Genomic DNA, 18903 nt, shown 5'->3' on the forward strand with positions numbered 1-18903 from the left:
CAAATCTGCTAACTCAACATTTTTGTTTTTTAAGTGAAGCACAGATGAGGTGGGGTCACACAGTGAGGCAGTGGCAGGTCTGGAGCTCATATCCTATGCCTGACATAGCTGGTTTATGCTTTCTTCGATCTCTTTCCTCACCAGTCTCTCCCATCATTGACCTCCCATGAAGGAGACTACTGAGATGGACTCATTTGAACGAGTCTTGTTGATATCATGAATTAGTCAAACCCACACCTCACAGACCTTTAGCTAATGAATTCCCCAGTGGACACACGTCTTTCCTAGGGGTGCTAGGCCAAGTTGCTTGCCAAGCCATCCACCAGCACGTCATGCCTGGACCAATGCACCCATCTCTCCCCAGCCTCCTTCCTCCCCATTGGGTCTTCCTCCTCTGGCCCAGCTGCCAGAGGCATCTGTGTAAAGCAAGCGCCTCTTCCCTCTCGGCACTCCCCTGGTGAAAGTGCTGCAGTGACTTCTTACTGCCTGAAGGAAAGAAAACCACACCTACCTGTGTTCAATGTTCCCCACGCACTGGCTCAAGCCAGTCCGACTCCACCCATCCGTTCTCCATCCTGTGCTCCTGCTAGTGAACACGATGGACCTTTTCTCCAAGGTGCCCTGCAACTTCCTATTTCCAAGCCTTCACTCTTGCTGGTAACTCAGCCTGGTGTGCCCTCCCACCACCTCAGTCTCTTGTTCCTCTCACAAGGCTCAGCTCAAATGCCGCCTCCTCCAAGAAGTCTTGGCAGAATATCTCAGTGTGATTTGAATATTCCTTCCTTTTTTGCGTGACTTTTGTCTCTGCCATTGCTCCCACTTCTATCCTGCCCTGCGTTATGGCTTTTTGTTTGAATCTTCTCTTCCCTCCTGAATGGAAAGCTCCCTGATGGCCAAGACTGTATGTCACCTTTTATGTGTCTTCAGCGTCTACCATGGGACCTGATTCTTCATCACCCACGGGGCGTTTATGGGATGAATGAATATTCTGTAACTCCAGGTCCAACCCTCCATTACACCATTTACTACATGTTGCTAAATTATTTCCATGTATCTCACCCACTCCAGATTATAAATCCCATGAGAGCAAGGACCCAGTCTTACCCATCTCATCTTCCCCTACCTAGCTCAGGCGCCCAGCCAATGTTGAACCAATGTGCCCCACAAATGTGGAATGGAAAGGAGTGGCGATGGCTTGGTGGCACACTTAGTTGGAGTTTGGTATCTCTTAAGAGGGCGATCCAGCCCCCACCCCCGGAGAAGGGCTGCCAACGTGATAGTTGCACAAACCTGCAGAAAAGAGCACCCCTCTCCTGATCGGCAGCCTGAGTATGCTTTGTGTTTGTGACCCTGACTTTTAAAAATGTCACACCTGCATATGTGGGGAGGCTTACTGACAACTAATTAGGAAACGCAGTTTGTATCTCCCAGTCTTTGAGAAACATTTTGTAAATTGGGTAATTGGCTTTAACAGTGCAGAGGAGAGATGTGTGCTATGGCTCCATCATCCTCAAATAACACAGTCTGCAGCCGGCCAAGAATTCAGAGTGACAGCTTCAGGGAGAATACAGAAATGCCAGTTTTTCTCAGTGTTCAGGATGGACAGCCTGGCTCTCTGGAGACTTTTAGAAGCAGATGGTCTGTCCATCACCCCGGGGAAGGGGTGTGAAAAACTCAAGATGGCTGGAGTTAATAAGCTGTTTGGGACAGAGCTATGGATATGACTACTTTTATTTCAGGCTCTACCCACCAGCAGTGATCGTATCTGCCAGGCAGCAGTAATTTAGTCCAGCTAGGATGTATTAAACACCTGTTTGGGGCCAAACTCTTTGATAGGCAAAGGGGGACAGAGGGGAATAAGACAACCTAGTTCAGCAGGGTATATGATGGCTCATGCCTGTAGTCCTAGCACTTTGGAAGGCCAAGGTGGGAGGATTGCCTGATACCAGGAGTTCAAGTCCAGGAGTTCAAGACCAGTTTAGGCAACATAGTGAGACATGTCTCTACAAAAAATTAAAAAATTAGTGTGGTGGTGGTGGTGTGCACATGTGGTCCCAGGTGCTCAGGAGGCTGAGGTGGGAGGATCACTTGAGCCCAGGAGGTTGAGGCTGCTGTGAGCCATGATGGCACCACTGCACTCCAGCTTCAGTGACAGAGGGAGATCCTGTCTTTTAAAAAAAAAAAAAAAAAAAAAAAAAGACAGCCAAGCTCAGCACACCTTAGTTATATCTAGCTATATCCCTGAAATTCTGGTTTGACATAAGTGTCTTGAATGATAGGAGAACACTTTTTAAAATGTAAGGCGTATATACTTTGTACCCTTTCCCATAGTCTTTTCTTGTCTCTCTCAACTGTCTTTACGTTTCTTTAATAGTTCCTCAGGTGTGCTGATTTTTTATGTTTCAAAATGCTTACAGCAGGCATTTAAGGATGTTTGTTAGATGATGCGGCCTCTCTGTAGTGACTACACCTCTATAGCCCAGAAGTTTCATGCGTCAAAGTATTTCTTGCTTATGTCATTGTCAAGTGCAGCTTGAAGGGGTGCGTTGGTTGGTGTTCTGGGAAGCAGATGCTCAGAGTTAGGGGGGCCCTGGGGAAATTCCTTTGAAAGGATATGAAGAGAGATGGGCAGGGTGAGCCTTCAGACTGTGCGGTGGGTCTGACATCAGTAAAGGGCGTGGGGAAGGAAAGAGGCTCGGGTAGGAAGAGTCCTTGGCAGCAGCGCTGCTCTAAGAAATTCCAGCTGGACCAGTGGGCTCAGAGATCACCTGTAGTCAAGTCTTACACTGGCCAGAAATGAGGAGCCCTTGTTCCTCTGCCATGCTCAGTCCATGGTTGGTGGGGTCTGGGAAGAGGGTGGCCTCCTCTGAGGCATACCCAAAGACACCACACCTGGAGGCTGTCAGCTCGTGAGGCTGCCCTCCTTGGGGTGGTTTCTCTCGTGACATGGTGGTGTCCCCTTCCAGGCTTGCCATAGGGATTTGGGATCTGGGGGGTTTCTTCCTGTTTCGGGTCCTTGCGTTTTTTTCCCCACTCACACTATGGATGGAAAAGAGCACAGAATGCCCATGGAATGGTTTTACAGGCCAACCTGGGCGTGGCACACATCGTCTTTGTTCATATTCCATTGCCCGAAACTCGGTGGTCACACCTAATTGTCGGGGGCGGGCTGGGAAATGTAGTTTTACCCTGTGCCCAAGAAGAACAGAACATGGATATGATGGAGCATGGACTCTGGAACCTGACTCCATGGGTCTGACTCCCAACTCTGCCCCTCACTCACTGTGTGCAACTTGGGGCAAATTACTCACCTATCTGATCCTCAGTTTTTTCATCTATTAAGATGTGGATAATAATGGGACGTGGTTCATAGAGTTGTTGGGAGGATTAAGTGAGTTAGTGTATATACAGCAATTAGAATAGTGCCTGGTACAGGTAAATGCTATGTAAGGGCTCACTGTGTTGTTATTGTTACTATTCTTATTTCTAAATTTAACACTTCAGTAAATGTTTATTGGGTACCTGCTCTGTTCAAAGAATTTTTATAGGTCACATGAACTTACTGTTCCCTGGACAGTTCCTAGTACTTAGTAGGTGATTGAAAATGTTTCAGTGAATTAGTTGCAATGGCAAAACAATATAGTGTATATTTAATTCAGTTGGATATGGTGCTGGGCTAATTTTGAACATGATTTAGCAGTGATAAATGTTAAAGTCTGTTCTTAGGTTCAGAAAATCACCCACAGATGAACAGAAAGAGGGAAACTTCAGTGATTGAGAAAGCATCCTGGGTGTGGAAAGCTTACCAGTTTAAAAATGACTTTCTATCTTTATAAAAGTAATCTGTATTTTTTTTATTTAAGTAAAAGAAGAAAGTAACAAAAAACCACTGAAATCTCATAATCTTTAACATTCGATGATTCTCATTCCAGACATCTCTCTATGCATATATTATAAAGAAATAATTTTATAAAATGAGATCATTATTACATCCTACTTTAGATCGTTGTTGAATTTTATTTATTTGCATATAACAGAAGAAAATGAGGAAAAGTAAAATAGAAGGAATTGCTCACCATTAAACAATTTTGCCTTTGCTACAGAAAATATTTGTTTCCAAAATGTCTCTCCAGGGGTAATAAAAGATTATGAAAAGCAGTGAGGTTGAAATCCTGGCTTTTAAACTACAGTTTTCAATTTTAGATGGTACCGATTAAAGCCCTTCTATGGAAGAAGAGGAAATTGACAATCTTACAACTTCTCTTCCCTCCTCTGCCTCCTGCATTTTGTGTTCCATTATGATCTTCACATTGCCAGTTGTTTCGTGTTAAGTGGGTCTGGCTCTCACTATCACTCCTTTTTTGCCACAAGTCCTCCTCCATTCCTGAGATCTATATTTTTGATTCATCTTTTGGTCGGCTGGATTTTATCAAGTAGGTTTTTTCTCCCCTGGGTACCAAGGAAGGATTGTCAGTGTTTTGCTACCCAAGATTATAGGTGCTGATTTAGTAGTTTTTACTGACAGCAAGCTCTGTTTGATGTAGGAGCCCAATAGAAGGTGTGCAGACTGAAGCCGCATTAACAGAAGTCAATACTCAGAATGCGGGAGGTGATCGTTTCATTCAGCTTGGCATTGTGGCTGGGAGTGCTCTGAACAAATCAATAAGGAAAAGACAACCCAGTAGAAAAATGGGCAAAGTCACCAGTCTAAAAGAGGAAACACAGGCTATAAGCATATGAAAAGATGGCTTAACCTCTTTAGTAATCAGGAACATACAAATTGAAATGTGATATCAAATACCCACAAGACTGGCAAAAACTAAAACTGGCAAGGATATGGAGCAGTGAGATCTCTAAAACACTGCTGGTGGGAGTGTAAATGGATCGAACCACTTAGAGAACATGCAGCAAACGCTATGATTCAACAATTCAATTTCCAGGTTTGTACCCTAGAGAAACTTCATATGTGTGCAAGGAGGCACGTATGCAAATATTCAACCATTTTGCTTACAGCAGCAACCAAACAAAATGCTGGAAACAGCCCAAGGGTCCATTGGCAGAGGAATGAACAAACAAATGGTGGCATATTCACACAATGGCATACTACACAGCTATGAAAATGAATGAACCACAGCTATATTCAGCGGCAAAAATCTCACAAACGTAGTGTGGAGCCATAAGGGCAAGTTTCAGATGAAATGTATAAACACAATTTCACTTATATGTATGTTCAAAAATGAGTAAAATTAAATGATACAGTGTTTAAGAAACATGTACATATAACACTGTAAAGAAAAGCAAAGAAGGGGCTGGCGTGATAGCTCACTTCTATAATCCCAGCACTTTGGGAGGCCAAGGTGGGTGGAACACTTGAGGTCAGGAGTTCAAGACCAGCTTGGTCAACATGGCAAAACCTCGTCTCTACTAAAAATACAAAAGTTAGCTGGGCACAGTGGCATGTGCCTGTGATCCCATCTACTCAGGAGGTTGAGGTAGGAGAATCACTTGAACCTGGGAGGCAGAAGTTGCAGTGAGCCAAGATCATGCCATTGCACTCCAGCCTAGGTGACAGAGTGAGAGGCTGTCTAAAAAAACAAACAAACAAACAAACAAAAACAAAAAAAAGAAGAGAAGAAAAGAAGGATAAATGCAAAATTCAGGCCTGGGGATCCCCCTGGGTAAAGGAGGGAGGTGTGGACACAGAGGTCTTCAACATAACTGTGATGCTGGATGTACTGTGTGTTCACATTACTATTTTTCATACTTTATTAAGTTATTGTATATGGAGTATTTTCTGTGAGTGAAATATAGCATATTCTTATTTAAAATAAAACAGTGCTCTGAAGTTAGACTACCTGAAATTGGGCAAGTTATTATTTCTGAGCCTCAAATTCCTTATCTGTAAAAGGGAAATAACATTACAGGTTGAGTACCCCTTATCCAAAATACTTGGGACTAGAAATGTTTCAGATTTGGGGGTTTTTCAGATTTTGAAATAGCTGCATTATATTTAAAGACTGAACATCCCAAATCCAAATATTCAAAATCCAAAATGCTCCAGTGAACATTTTTATTGAGCGTCATATTTGTGCTCAAAAAGTTTTGGATTTTGGAGCATTTTGGATTTCAGATTTTCGAATTAGGGATACTCAGCCTATACCTTTTAATAATATTGAGAGGCATGAATAAGATCCTTGACATCAAGTTCTTAGTACTGTGCCTAACACATATTGAGGGCACAGTATACCTTAGCTAGTGTTGCTTTTCTGGGCAGGGTAGATGGAGGTATTTGGGGGACCATTCTAGGTGCTACATGCCCAAAATATCTGTCCTCCAAAGGCTGTTTGTGAAATGACTCTTAGACAAGCAGGCTGTAAAACTATCCTGTATGGGAATGATTGGAAGTACTAAGGGTAGTTTAGCCTGAAGACATCTCTCAGAGTCACTCTGCGGAGCTCAGCTATCTGATTTCCAGGCCAATGATAGGAAGAATTTTCTAAGAAGCAGAGCTGGCCGAGGACAAATTAGCTCCCTAGTGAGAGAGTGAGACCCCTGGCACTGGAGGGACAGACGTGAGCAGATACTGAGTGCTCCTGCGCGGGAGGCCCAGAGGGGACTTTCTAACGGGGGCAGGTTGGACACATTAGCTTTTAAATTCTCTTTCCATTCTGAAATTCTGCATGGAGTAATTCCCGGTTTCAGATGGGTTGTTATTAACTCTGACATTTTCTTGGCATTTTTACATTTTAACTCTCAGCAACATTTTCTTTGAAATTTTTAAATCAAAAAAGTATTGTAATTCTTTAAAAATGAGATTTAAATGAAAATGGATTTCATCTGGAACCTCACTTTTTCATTTGAAAATTGATTTTCGTGGCTTTGGATCTGTTCCCATGTTTAAGTGCTGAATTTTAAGAGCCTATATGTGCCAATGATGATTTCTCTGTGACAAGTCCTTATAGGGAAGGAGAAGCCCTCGGCAGTGGAACAGCAGACAGGAGTTGTGAGGTAGTGACCATGAGCTACAGTAGAGGAGGAGTCAAAGGAAGGTAATAACAAATACCAGAGAGAAGAGGGAGGGAGGGAAGGCAGTACTTATTGAGCACCTAGTATGTGCTAGAGCCAATCTTTAGGTGGCAAAACTGAAGACGGAGGCTAGGCCAGTCATGAAGCTTTGAGTTATTGCATGAGAGTATGAACTGTGATTAATTACTTCCTGCCTGCTGGTCAAGTTGTGGCCATGCCAACCAGTCAGAATATCCTCTAGAAGTGAGTGGGGTTTCTGGTGGGGGAGGTGTGGTGGGGGGAAAGGAGAGCATGATAAAGCCCATAGCTTTCTTCCAGGACACAGACCCCCACTTAGAGTGGCTCTGAGAGCAATTCATCAAAAACCAAATCACAGAAAGACAACTTGCCGTAAATAACTTCTCAGAATGATGGTTTTGCCCAGTGAACATCTCACTAAAAGCTGTCAGACAGACACCTTACATGGGGTATTGAAAAGCTTCTGGCATTTCCCTGGCTCAGGCCGGGGCTGGTCCACAGGAAGAGGAGGGTAATCAACAGCCCTTTAGGGGGACATCTTCAAGTGCAGCATTCGAGAAGGGAAAATGTGAAATACGCATAACATTGACTTTCACCTGAGCTGGAAGGACAGATCCTGTGAAATGGCTGTGGCAATGTGTCTGCAAGGAGTCCTTCAGGAAACTAAAACTTAGAGAAGTTCCCCAGTGATTTGGTGACTTGATCATCAGGTACATTCATGTGCAGTGGATTAACTTGCAGTGAGTAGCCTATAGCGTGATACTGGAACGCCTTGCTTGTAAGACACCCACCCTTCCTGAGGCCAGAGACAAACACTGTACTCTGTAAGGACCTACAGGGTCATCTTGGTGGTTTTCAAACATTTTTGCTACTAGCAATGAAGGCTGCTTTAAAATTAAATGTTCTCTGGAGCTCTGTAGCTGAAGCAGATGGAAGAGGAGCTGCTGGTTGAAGTGAAGGTGAGGAGCTCAGTGCTTCTTTCACTGCCCGATCTGCTGAGCTTTACGCCCCTGAGGGGCTGAGTTTAAAAAACTCTAAGCTGATCCAGCCCCCAAAATTCACCCTTGGTGAGCTGGAAAGTCCATCTATTTGGGACATGAATCATGTCGGGTAAGATACAGTATTAGAAATTAGGATAAGGGAAAATAGCATCGAAAATGGGACAGATATATCCATGTGATTTATTTTGTTATTCACTGCAAAGTTGCTCCCTTTAGGGGAGCCAGGGAAGCATGCTTGGTGCCCAGTATGTTGTTTCTCTTGCTTCTAGCCAAGAGCTCTGATCTGGAGGAGAACTGGGCTTGCGGCATTATCCTGGGGGAAATGGTCTTTTCTAGAATGCTGTTAGCTTTAACCTTCTCTTCTCCTGTTGAGTTCTCTAGACTATTCGAATGCTGAGAGACTGGGACTCCAGAAATCCCTCTCCTAATCCTGGCAAGACAGTGGACAAATCCCTTCTCCTTTCTAGTCCTCAGTCTCTGCATCTGAAAATGAGAGTGTGGGGCTAGATTAGCAATGCCTAGATGTTGGGATTTCACACACCAAGAAGGGGAGGGCCATGGAACAGAAACTTACATAGGGTGAAAATTTTTTCTATTTTGTCATGTCAGGACTTTAAAAACAAAACCTCTCTCATTTATATCCTTTTATAACAGAAAAATATTTCAACACCATTCAACTACAAAGGACCTTATCTGTAAATTAAGGATCATTTTTCAAATGGAATTAACTTCAAGGAAAACCTTACTGTGTCATTCTTATTTTTTGCATTTTACCTGAGTGTATTTGCTTTCTATGCTGCTGTAACTGATCACCACAAATTTGGTGATGTAAACCACACCTATTTATTGTCTGACAGTTCTATGCCAGAAGTCTGGGCACAGTGTGGCTCCCCTGGGTCCCTTGCTCAGGGCTTCACATGACCAAAATCAAAGTGTCATCTGGGCTGGGTTTGTATCTGGAGGCTCAATTGGGGAAGATTTGCTTCCAGGCTCATTCTGGTTATTGACAGAGTTCAGTTTCTTGCAATTGTACAACAGAGGTCCCTGCTTTCTTGACACATGGACCTCTTCATCTTCAAACCAACAATGGCATATCAAATCCATCTCAGGCTTCCAATCTCTGATCTCCCCTCTGCTATTAGGTAAAGAAAGATCTCTGCTTTTAAGGACTTATATGACTACACTGGGCTTACCTTTATAATAATTTAAGGTCAACTGATTAGTAACCTTCATGACATCTACAAAGTCCCTTTTGCCATGTAAAATAAAATATTCATGAAGGTAATTCCAAAGGGTGAAGGTCAATGGGGCCAAAACTTTGCCTACCACAGCCACTCTGGTGAAAATTCAGTCAGATAAATATTTGGGAACGTCTGTAAGATTCTCCAACTCCAATACTGGTTGTCAAATAGTCTCAGGTATTTTAGTTGACATATGCCAGTGTTTTGTATTTGTGAGAAGCCAAGACATTGTTATTAATACAGAATCTTGCATGGACTAGATATTCAGAAAGTGTTTGCTGAGCAAACATGTATTAATAAATTCATCGTTGCTAATATTATTTTAATGCAACTTTGATTATAAATCCTGTGGTACTGTGTTATCATTGTCATTAGCTACAGATTAGAAAAAAAGCCAAAGTCATTACGGAAATGTATTAAAACTATAAATGATTCAGTAAATCATGGTAGATTCCAAAAAAAAAAAATCATGGTAGAAACAATTAAAACATCAACTACTCTGTTATTATCTGCTCATGCTCTGCTGGGGGTGAGAAGTGTTGCTTTCAATCAAGGAACAGGGATAATTAATAGAGGGCCCCAGAAGCAGTAAGAACTTAATCTTCCCTCCCTCCCTCTCTGTCTCCCTCCCTCCCTCCCTCCCTCCCCCTCTTCCTTCCTTTCCTCTTTCCTTTCTCTCTTTCTTTCTTGGGAAAATAAATTAACTTGGCCAGTTTTTAAATTAAATTAAAAATTTTAAATTGAATTATTTACCGAAAATCTGTAGTATTCAAACTCCCTACCCTGGTGTTGAGAGCTCTAAGCCTTCTCCCTGGCCACCTCATCCTTGTCACTCACTGTTGAAGCAAGCTGGGTTGTTTCTGTTCCCGTCTCACTTTTCCACCTCCTTGCCTGTATTCGTGCTGCTCCTCCGCCTACGATTCCCATCTCAAGTGTTCCCTCTTCCAGAGCCCTCCCTGGCTTTCCCTGCAGTGCCCACAGCCTGGATCTGCCTCTGTCCCACAGCACAGGCCACCAGCCCCCACGGGAGGTGACCACATGCCCCGGCCTCACTGCCTCCACCATCAGTGAGCTCCCCGAGGCCAGGAACCATGTTGGACTGAGTTCTCTGTCGCTGTCGGCACAGACATGGGTCACAGTTCAGAGGAGTTTCTCAAATAAATGAAGAGGGAGCAAGAAATCCTAGTTCACTCTGATCCCATATAGCAGTCACTTAAGGGGAAGGTGGAGAACAAGCAGAAAAAAATGAGGAGGACACAGAATGGAGAGAAAGACAAAAATAAGAAGAGACGTGGAAGTAGAGCAAGGAGGAGGAAAGCAGATTAAGGGAGAGTGTCCAACAGATCTTTTTTTTTTTTTTTTTGAAATGGAGTCTTGCTCTGTCAAGCTGGAGTGCAGGGCGTGATCTTGGCTCACTGCAACCTCCGCCTCCTCCTGCCTCAGCCTTCTGAGTAGCCGGGATTACAGGTGCGTGTCACCATGCCCGGCTAATTTTTGTATTTTTAATAGAGACGGGGTTTCGCCATGTTGTCCAGGCTGTTCTCAAACTCCTGACTTCAAGTGATCTGCCTGCCTCGGCCTCCCAAAATGCTAGGATTACGGGCATGAGCCTTCGCGTCTGGCCCCAACAGATCTTACTGAATCTTTACTGAGGCCCCTCTCCAAGCTCTGGGGAGACAGCAGTGAAAACGATGACAAAATCCTTGCCCACCTGGGGCTTTCATTCTTGTTGAGGAAATTAGTCAATCTGCAAGTGAACAAAAAGTAGACAAGATGATTTCAGATCATTTTAGGAACTATGTTAGGGCATTAAATAGGGTGGCATGTCAGGGAGTGAATGGGGGTGGGAAATATTTTGGGGAGGGTCACCTGATTGGTGGGAAGGAGTGAGCCATGCTGAGAACCAAGGAAATTGTGTTCCCAGCAAAGAAAACAGCAAGTGCAAAGGCCCAGAGGTTAGAAGGAAAGTGCTTTTTATTTCAGGGAACTGGAAGGAGGTTGGTAGGGCTGCACTTGGTGAGTAAAGAGAAGAAAAAAGGGAACTCAGGCCAGATTGGGAAGGCAGCAGCTGGACTGAGTGGCTTCCATTATGATAAGGAGTCTTAAGAAAATGACCCCAAACCTGTACATAATACAAAGATGTCATTCTGTGACCCTTTACCCTAATACTTAGAGCATTTTCCAATAGTCCTGCCTAAGGGTCATCTGACTGCGAGAATAGAAGTTTGCTCAATCAATTAAGACCTAAACATTTTGCAATCCTCTAAAACAGATAAGATATGCTGGTTTTCAGTGATTTTCTTTTCTGTCCCCAAAGGTTGTGGTTTTATTGCCCTGTGGGACATTAACCAGTTTTGTATCTGATTTGGCAATCTTATCTTATTCCTTTTTTCAGTCCCTGTTCCTTAAATTCTCTTTTGAATCCACTTTGCCATCCTGCAGATCTCCTTATTAATGAGTTAAATAAAACTTTGACATGTGTTCACTATCGATTTTCGTGAGAATTATGTTTTTAACCTTTCGAGAGTTATATTCTGATAGGAGTTTGGGTTTTAAGTGCAAGGAAAGCAGGAAGAGTGAGAAGAATTCATTTATGTTTGACAAAGGACCCTCAGACTAGATGGTGGAGGGGTTGAACTTGCCCATGGGGAGGTAAGACACCCAGTAGAAGCCAAAGCCGCTATCCAGGGGAGAGATGACCACAGGGTTTGACTGAGGGAGGTGGGTATGGAAAAGCACCGAATGAGCCAGAACTGAATCCTGAGATTCGTCGTGGGCCCCTGGCCTCTTTCCATTCCCATGCTGGGTCGCTGTGAACTGTTTTCTTGGCCAACTTTTCTCTCTAATACGGAAGCTCCTTGGCAGGGGCTGCATCCAATTTTTATGTTTCCTCAACGTCCAGCCCTGGACTGAACACAGAGTGGTCCTTGGCAAGTGTTTGCTCAATGAAATCTTCTCTTTAGATTTATCCTCATCATCATTTTTTTTTAAGACTGTGGTAAAAAATATACATAACCTAAAATTTGCCATTTTAACCATTTTTATGTGTGCAGTTCAGTGGCATTAAGTACATTTACATTGTTGAGCTACCATCACCACCATCCACCTCCAACACACTTCCATCATCCCCACTGAAACTCTGAGCCTGTCAAACAATGAAGACCCCTTCCCTGCTCCCCCCAGCCCCTGGCAACCACCATTCTACATTCTTTCTCTATGAATTTAACTACTGTAGATAACCTCATATGAGTGGGATCATATAATAGCTGTCTTTTTGTATGGCTTATTCTACTTAGCATAATTGTCCTCAAGGCTCATCTATGTGGTAGCATGTGTCCAAATTTCCTTCCTTTTCCAGGCTGGAAATATTCCATTGCATGGATACACCACCGTTCCATTATCCATTCACCTGTTGATGGGCATTTGTGTTGTTTCCATCTTTTGGCTATTGTGAATGATACTGCTATGAACATGGGTGTACAACTATCTCTTCAAGTCCCTGCCTTCAGTTCTTTTGGGTATACATCTAGAGGTGGAATTGCTAGATCATATGGCAATTCTATGTTTAACTTTTCCAGGAACCACTATACTCTTTCCACAGCAGCTGCACCATCTTACATTCCCACTAATAGGGCACAGCAGTTCCAGTTTCTCCACACCCTTGCCAATACTTGTTGTTTTCTGTGTGTTTTTTTAATGATAGCCATTTTAATGAGTGTGGGATCATCCTTAAAATATAAATGGCCATGAAAAAGGGAGATCCCAGGGCAAGGCATTATGGGACTTTTCCTAAGTGTGCTCTAAAGGGAGATAGCTGGGGTGCTGGAGAGAGGTCCTAGATTTGGAGGGCACTTAGCGGGAGCAGAGACAGGATAGTGGGTGCCAAGACCACACTCTTGGAGCTCACAGCGTGAACTCAGGGCTGGCTTAAGGAGACTCCCCACCATGGGAGAACTGAAACCCAGAAGGTTTCTACGAGGAAAGATTTGTTTGTTGGGCTCATGCCCCTGGGAAAAGCTGTTTCTAATTTGGACCTTTCTTTCTATGTGTTGCTTCCCAGTGCGACAATGCGAAAGGGTTGAAAGCCTTCTACGATGCAATAAAATACGGGCCAAACCACTTGATGGTGTTTGGAGGTGTCTGTCCATCGGTCACGTCCATCATTGCAGAGTCCCTCCAAGGCTGGAATCTGGTGCAGGTAAGGTCTGAGCTACTTTCTTTTGTGGGGAGGTGTCTTTGGTTGGCCCTCAGTCTTTTGCAGGAATGATTCCTTGTGCAATGTGGTTTCTGTGTTGCCTGGGTCAGGCCTCCTGGACTTTCTCCTGGGTGATAGCATAGCCTTTCACTGCTGGCCTGACCTGGCATGGCCCCCACGGTGGGTCTCTAAAGGGCAGCCCTGATGCCACCACCGTGTATTTGAAGGCTTCAGGGCTCACCACTGACTCCCTAGCCCAGCTTTCAGAGCCATTGATGCCAGCCCAACCTGCCTGCCCAGTGTTATCTCCTGCTCCTTCCACTTGCTCCACAGCACAGCCTTGCCAGACACCCTGCCTTTCCACACATGCACCCTGGACCTTTGGGCCTCAGAGCCCTGCTCTCGCCATTCCCTTAACCAGATGACTCCTCATCAATTCTCTGCCAAGCCTCCCTTTCCCGCTGAAATTCTCTTTTGTCATCTAAGATTGCCTTTGTCCTTGGTTAAGTCTTTCCTGGGCTCCTTGCCAGTTATTCACTCTTTGCACTGGCAGATTTTATACATCATTGAATGCTCCACCAACACATATATATATTGTAGGTGAGACTTGTCAGTGTTAGCCGTTATTTGGGATGAGAAAGAAGAGTGTAGAACTATATGACCACCAGGGGTGATTGGTGGCCCATACACATGTTTACTTTTTTGCTCCATCCATCCATCCTTCCATCCATCTATCCATCCATCCATCCATCCATCCACCTATCCATCCATCCATATGTTCACCCATCCATTCACCTAACCATCCATCCATCCATCCATCCATGCATCCACCCATCCACCCGTCCACCCGTTCACCTATCCATCCATCCACACATTCACCTATGCATCCCTCCATCTGTCCATCCACCCATCCACCTATCCATCTATCTGTCCATCCATCCATCCACCTATCCATCCGTCCATCTGTCCATCCATCCATTCATACATACATACATCCTCCCACCCACCCACCCATTCACCTATCCATCCATTCATCCTTCCACCTATCCATCCATCCATCCATCCATCCATCCGTCCAACAAATATTATAGGCAACTTACTCTGTGCCTGGATTTTGGTAGGCACACTGGGGATACAATGCTGAACAGGATAGGTATGGCTCGCATTATTCTGGAGTTTACATTCTAGGAGGAAGACAGGTAAGAAGCAAGTAAATAATTAAATAATAATATTATTAAGGTTGTATATGGAGGGTCTGCCATGTGCTAGACACTGTTCTTAGTATTTTTCTGCGTGAACTCATTTAATTTTTATAACCACTTTATGCTATAGATACCTTATCCCCATTTTGTAGATAATGGAACTGAGGCACAGAAAAGCTATGTAACTTGCACAAGGACTCATAGCTAATAAGTAGTAGGGCCAGGATTTTAACTCGGGCAGTCTGGCCCTTAAGATAAGACTGTAGTAAGGAAACTTGGCTATGACAGAAGGAAACATGGTGATGAGATATATAGGGACTGCCTTGGGGTAGTCAGAAAAGGTCTCTTGGAGGAGGTGACATTCAAGCTGAGACCCGAAGGGTGAGAAGGAGACCACTGGGTGAAGCGCATTCTATGTCAATGAATGGAATAGCAAACGCAGGAAGGCAGCTTGTGATAGGAAAGAACCTGGTGTATTCATGGAACAGAAAACAGGGAAGTGGGGCTGGAGTGTGATGAGTGGGGAGCCAGGGTGAAGAGAGTGAGAGTGACAGGGTGAGCAGGAGCCTGACCGTGTAGAGGATCTGTTTCATTCCACTTGCATTGGCTGAGGACCTCCTCTGAGTCTGGTGCTGCATGCCTGGGGTGCTGGGGTGGAGCTCAAGCTTGCAGCATGAGGGGTGGTGGACACAAGCTATGGCAGGTGTGATGAAAGAGAGGTGGGGCCCAGGTGAGGATCCCTCACTCAGCCGCGAGTCAAGGAAGCCCCAGGGCAGGTGCTATGGCAGGTGCATGAAGCTGGCTGCTGAAGGAGGAGAGGGCGTTGGACAGCTGGAGACATGAGGGAGAGCGCCGCTGCAGAGGAAACTGGGCGTGCAAAAGCGGGAGGTGGGAAAGTATGTGGGCTTGGGGAGTGCTGAGTCATTCCTTGTGGCCGGAGCAGGCCACACTGATTGTGGGTGGATGCAACAGAAAGAGGAGGCCAGAAAAGCAGCCGTGTGCTCTGGTGCAAACCTAACCACACACCTGAAAGCCAGCATGGCTCAGTGTGCCGTGGGAGCCTGGCCTCATGCCCTCAGGGTGCCCAGGACAGCTGTGGAGACCTTGGACCAGTCACTTAGCTTCTCTGGGCTTCAGCTTGCTTTCCTGAACATTGAGGAGCACGTTCTCTACTAGTTAGAGCCATGTGCTGCCTCCCTGAGCCTCAGTTTCCTCATCTGCATAATTAAGGCAGTAATAGGACTGCTTTCATTGGTTTGTTGAAAGGATTGAAAGGTTGAAAAGGGATTAGAGCTGTGCCTGGCACACAGTAAGTGCTAACTAAGTGTTCTTTGTGGTTAGTCCTGCCCTGTCTCCTCCCACTCCCCAAGTTGAGTCCCCTGATTACTTGTCATTCCTGGTATTTCTTGCATTCCCACCTTTTCTTACACTGTTCCTACCACCCAAAACATCCCATTCTTCCTATATCCAGTGTATCAAGTGCTACCCATTCTTTGAGACCCAGCTTAAATGCTGCCTCCTTCAGGAATCCTTTCCTGCCTGCTACTAGGGGGCTGCTAAAGTAGGGCCCTAGAAAGCCTATCACTTCCCCTTGTTTAATTCTAGCAGAGCATGTGCATAGCCCAGTGTCCCACTCCACTCTGCCTGTCCCTCTCTTAGGGTTTTGCAGATGTGGCGGGGTGTTTATAAATGTTTGTCTCTCCAGCTGGGCTGTGAACTCCTTAAGGACAGAACCTGGACTTCTCTTTTTCCCTGTGCCTATCATTTCATAGTCTTCATTAGAAGTCTGCTCAATGATCAGAGGGATGAGGGAGATGGGAAGGGATGGAAGGATCTGCAGATGGTCACTTTGTCCAGGCATGAGAGGCTGAGGTCCCAGGGAAATCCCCTGCCCAGAGAGGAATCCAGCTGATTCCACTGATTATCAGTGTCACTTGGAGCCACCTGTCCCTCAGAATTCCCTGAGGAGCTGCAGGAACAAGCACAACATTGGAAACTCCCAGCTTGCAGACCAGAGCTACCTGGCCTCGCCATGAGCAGGACAGCCCTCCGACCTAGAGGAGTTGATAAGACCGGGAACTGGGTTACAAGATGGGGACTGTGTTAGTTATTTATCACTGGGTAACAAATCGCCCCAAATTTAGTGGCTTAAAACAGCAATATTATGTATTATTTCATTATTTCTCTGGTTCAGGAATTCAGACACACTGAATGGCTTGTGTTTGCTCCATGGTGTTTGGGGCCCAGCTGGAGGATTTGAAGGCTGGGGGCTGGCATCATCCGAAGGCTTAACTGGGGCTGGAGGATCTGCTTCCAATGTGGCTCCTCTCCATGTGGAGGTCTCCATAGGGCTGCCTGAGTGTCCTCATGACAAGGCAGCTGGGGTCCCCCAAAGTGAGTCATGAAAAGACCAAGGCAGAGGTAACAAAGTCATTTAGGACTTAGCTTTGGAAATTGCATACTATAAGTTCTGCTGTAATCTGTGGATCACACAAATTAGCTCTTATTTAGAGAGGAGTAGTACCAAGGTGTAGGGGGAGGTGAAGCTCACTGGGTGCTAGCTTGGAGACTGGATACTATAGTGACTAATGTCTGGAGGAAGGCAGGAACTCCAGTTGCCCAGCAAGGGGGACTTGATGCTGAGGCCCTGCCCTGTTTTGCAGAACTCCTGCTCATCCTTCAAAACCCTGGATACCACTTCCTCTGTGATGCCTTCCCTGATCTCCTTCTTTGCCCCCTTTCCTTCAGTGCCGCCTATCCCCCACTCAAAAAGTAATTATTTCTTCCTTTGCTACACCCTGCATTCCCAACAGGGGGTGATATCTTCTCCAAGGGAGTAAACATTGGTTCTTGTGGGGAGGCAAAAAAAAATCTTACTTTTTTAATGTATAAAGCATAGATATAGATGCAGTACACAAACAGATCTATGTATGCCTGTGGTATTACAATTTCACCAGGGGGCAAAAGTAGGAAAAAATCACCAGAAAGGCTTCTTAGGAGACTAACAGTGAAACGAAGGTTGAGAAACACTATTCCACATCCTTCTATATTGTGTACAGTATTCTCTTATTAAATAAATTTCATGTCAATGAATTGTACACTTAAAATTGGTAAAGATGGTAAATTTTATATGTATATTTTACCTCAATTAACAAAAATAAAATTTAAAAAATGGGGTGGGCATGGTGGCTTATGCCTGTAATCCCAGTGCTTTGGGAGGCCAAGGCGGGAGGATGGCTTTAAGCCAGGGGTTTGAGGCCAGCCTGGGGAACATAGTGAGACCTCATCTCTACAAAAAATTATAAAATTAGCCGGGTGTGGTGGCATACTCCTGTAAAGTCCCAGGAACTTGAGAGGCTGAAGTGGGTGGATTGCTCAAGCCTAGGAATTCAAGACTGTAGTGAGCTATGATCATGCCACTGCACTCTTGCCTGGGCGAAGAAGGGATACCCTGCCTCTATTTAAAAAAAAAAAAAAAAAAATTAGGTGTTGTGAAAAATAATTTGTTCTATATGCCAGTCTTCCATATCAGATTGTGAGCTTCTTGGGGGTAGCCCTTCCCCGCCCCTTCTTCATCTCCTGGTTCCCAATGTCTGGCGCAGGGCCTGGGCTCACAGTAGGTCCTCACTGAGTACTCAACTGTGCTAAGTGCAGAGGATAGGTGGACGGAGGGGCCTGAAATGCTCCATGGCAGAGCCTCTCACAGTGTGGCCCTGACTGTAGGGTGGGGAGGGCGGTGGACTATGCAGAATCTCAGCCTCCACCTCCACAGAATCACTTTGCATTTTCCCAGGCCCCTTGTGGGGGAAGATGCTCACACCCAGACAATACTGCCCTAGCATTCACTACTAGACACTGGGGCTGGATCAACGGCTGCAACTGGACATGGATGGGGGATTCTGGGGGGCTTGGAACTAGAGGGTACTCAACAGTTTGGACTTCTCTGAGGACCTGGGAGGCAGAATGGTAGATGAGCCCAAGAGAATGGATTTCTCCCAGGCTTGTGCAGCCAGGCAAGGAAGATAAAAGAACAAAGATCAGGATCTTGATCTGGGAGTAGCCTGGGAGCCTGGATTCCCTTCTTCTTCTCACTCTCAGGAAACATAGCCCCATTTATTATGAGCCAGGCTCTGTGGACCTCCCAAGCCACCCCAGCCCCAACGCAGGGAGGCTAAGCTTATTTCCAGAGATGGTGAAGGGGTGGATGGGTGGGTCTACAG

General features: G+C 45.1%; 1 protein-coding gene across 1 annotated transcript in view; it reads left to right on the plus strand.

The window, feature by feature from the left end:
* The window catches only part of GABBR2 (gamma-aminobutyric acid type B receptor subunit 2), a 414624-nt gene that overhangs the window by 123803 nt on the left and 271918 nt on the right, over window positions 1-18903 (plus strand). Inside the window, exon 2 of the mRNA XM_003260548.2 lies at window positions 13347-13484. Coding sequence (XP_003260596.1) covers window positions 13347-13484 — 138 coding nt within the window. The remainder of the gene's footprint in view (window positions 1-13346; window positions 13485-18903) is intronic.

This window comes from Nomascus leucogenys, chromosome 1a, assembly GCF_006542625.1.
Source record: "Nomascus leucogenys isolate Asia chromosome 1a, Asia_NLE_v1, whole genome shotgun sequence".
NCBI classification, from domain to species: domain Eukaryota; kingdom Metazoa; phylum Chordata; class Mammalia; order Primates; family Hylobatidae; genus Nomascus; species Nomascus leucogenys.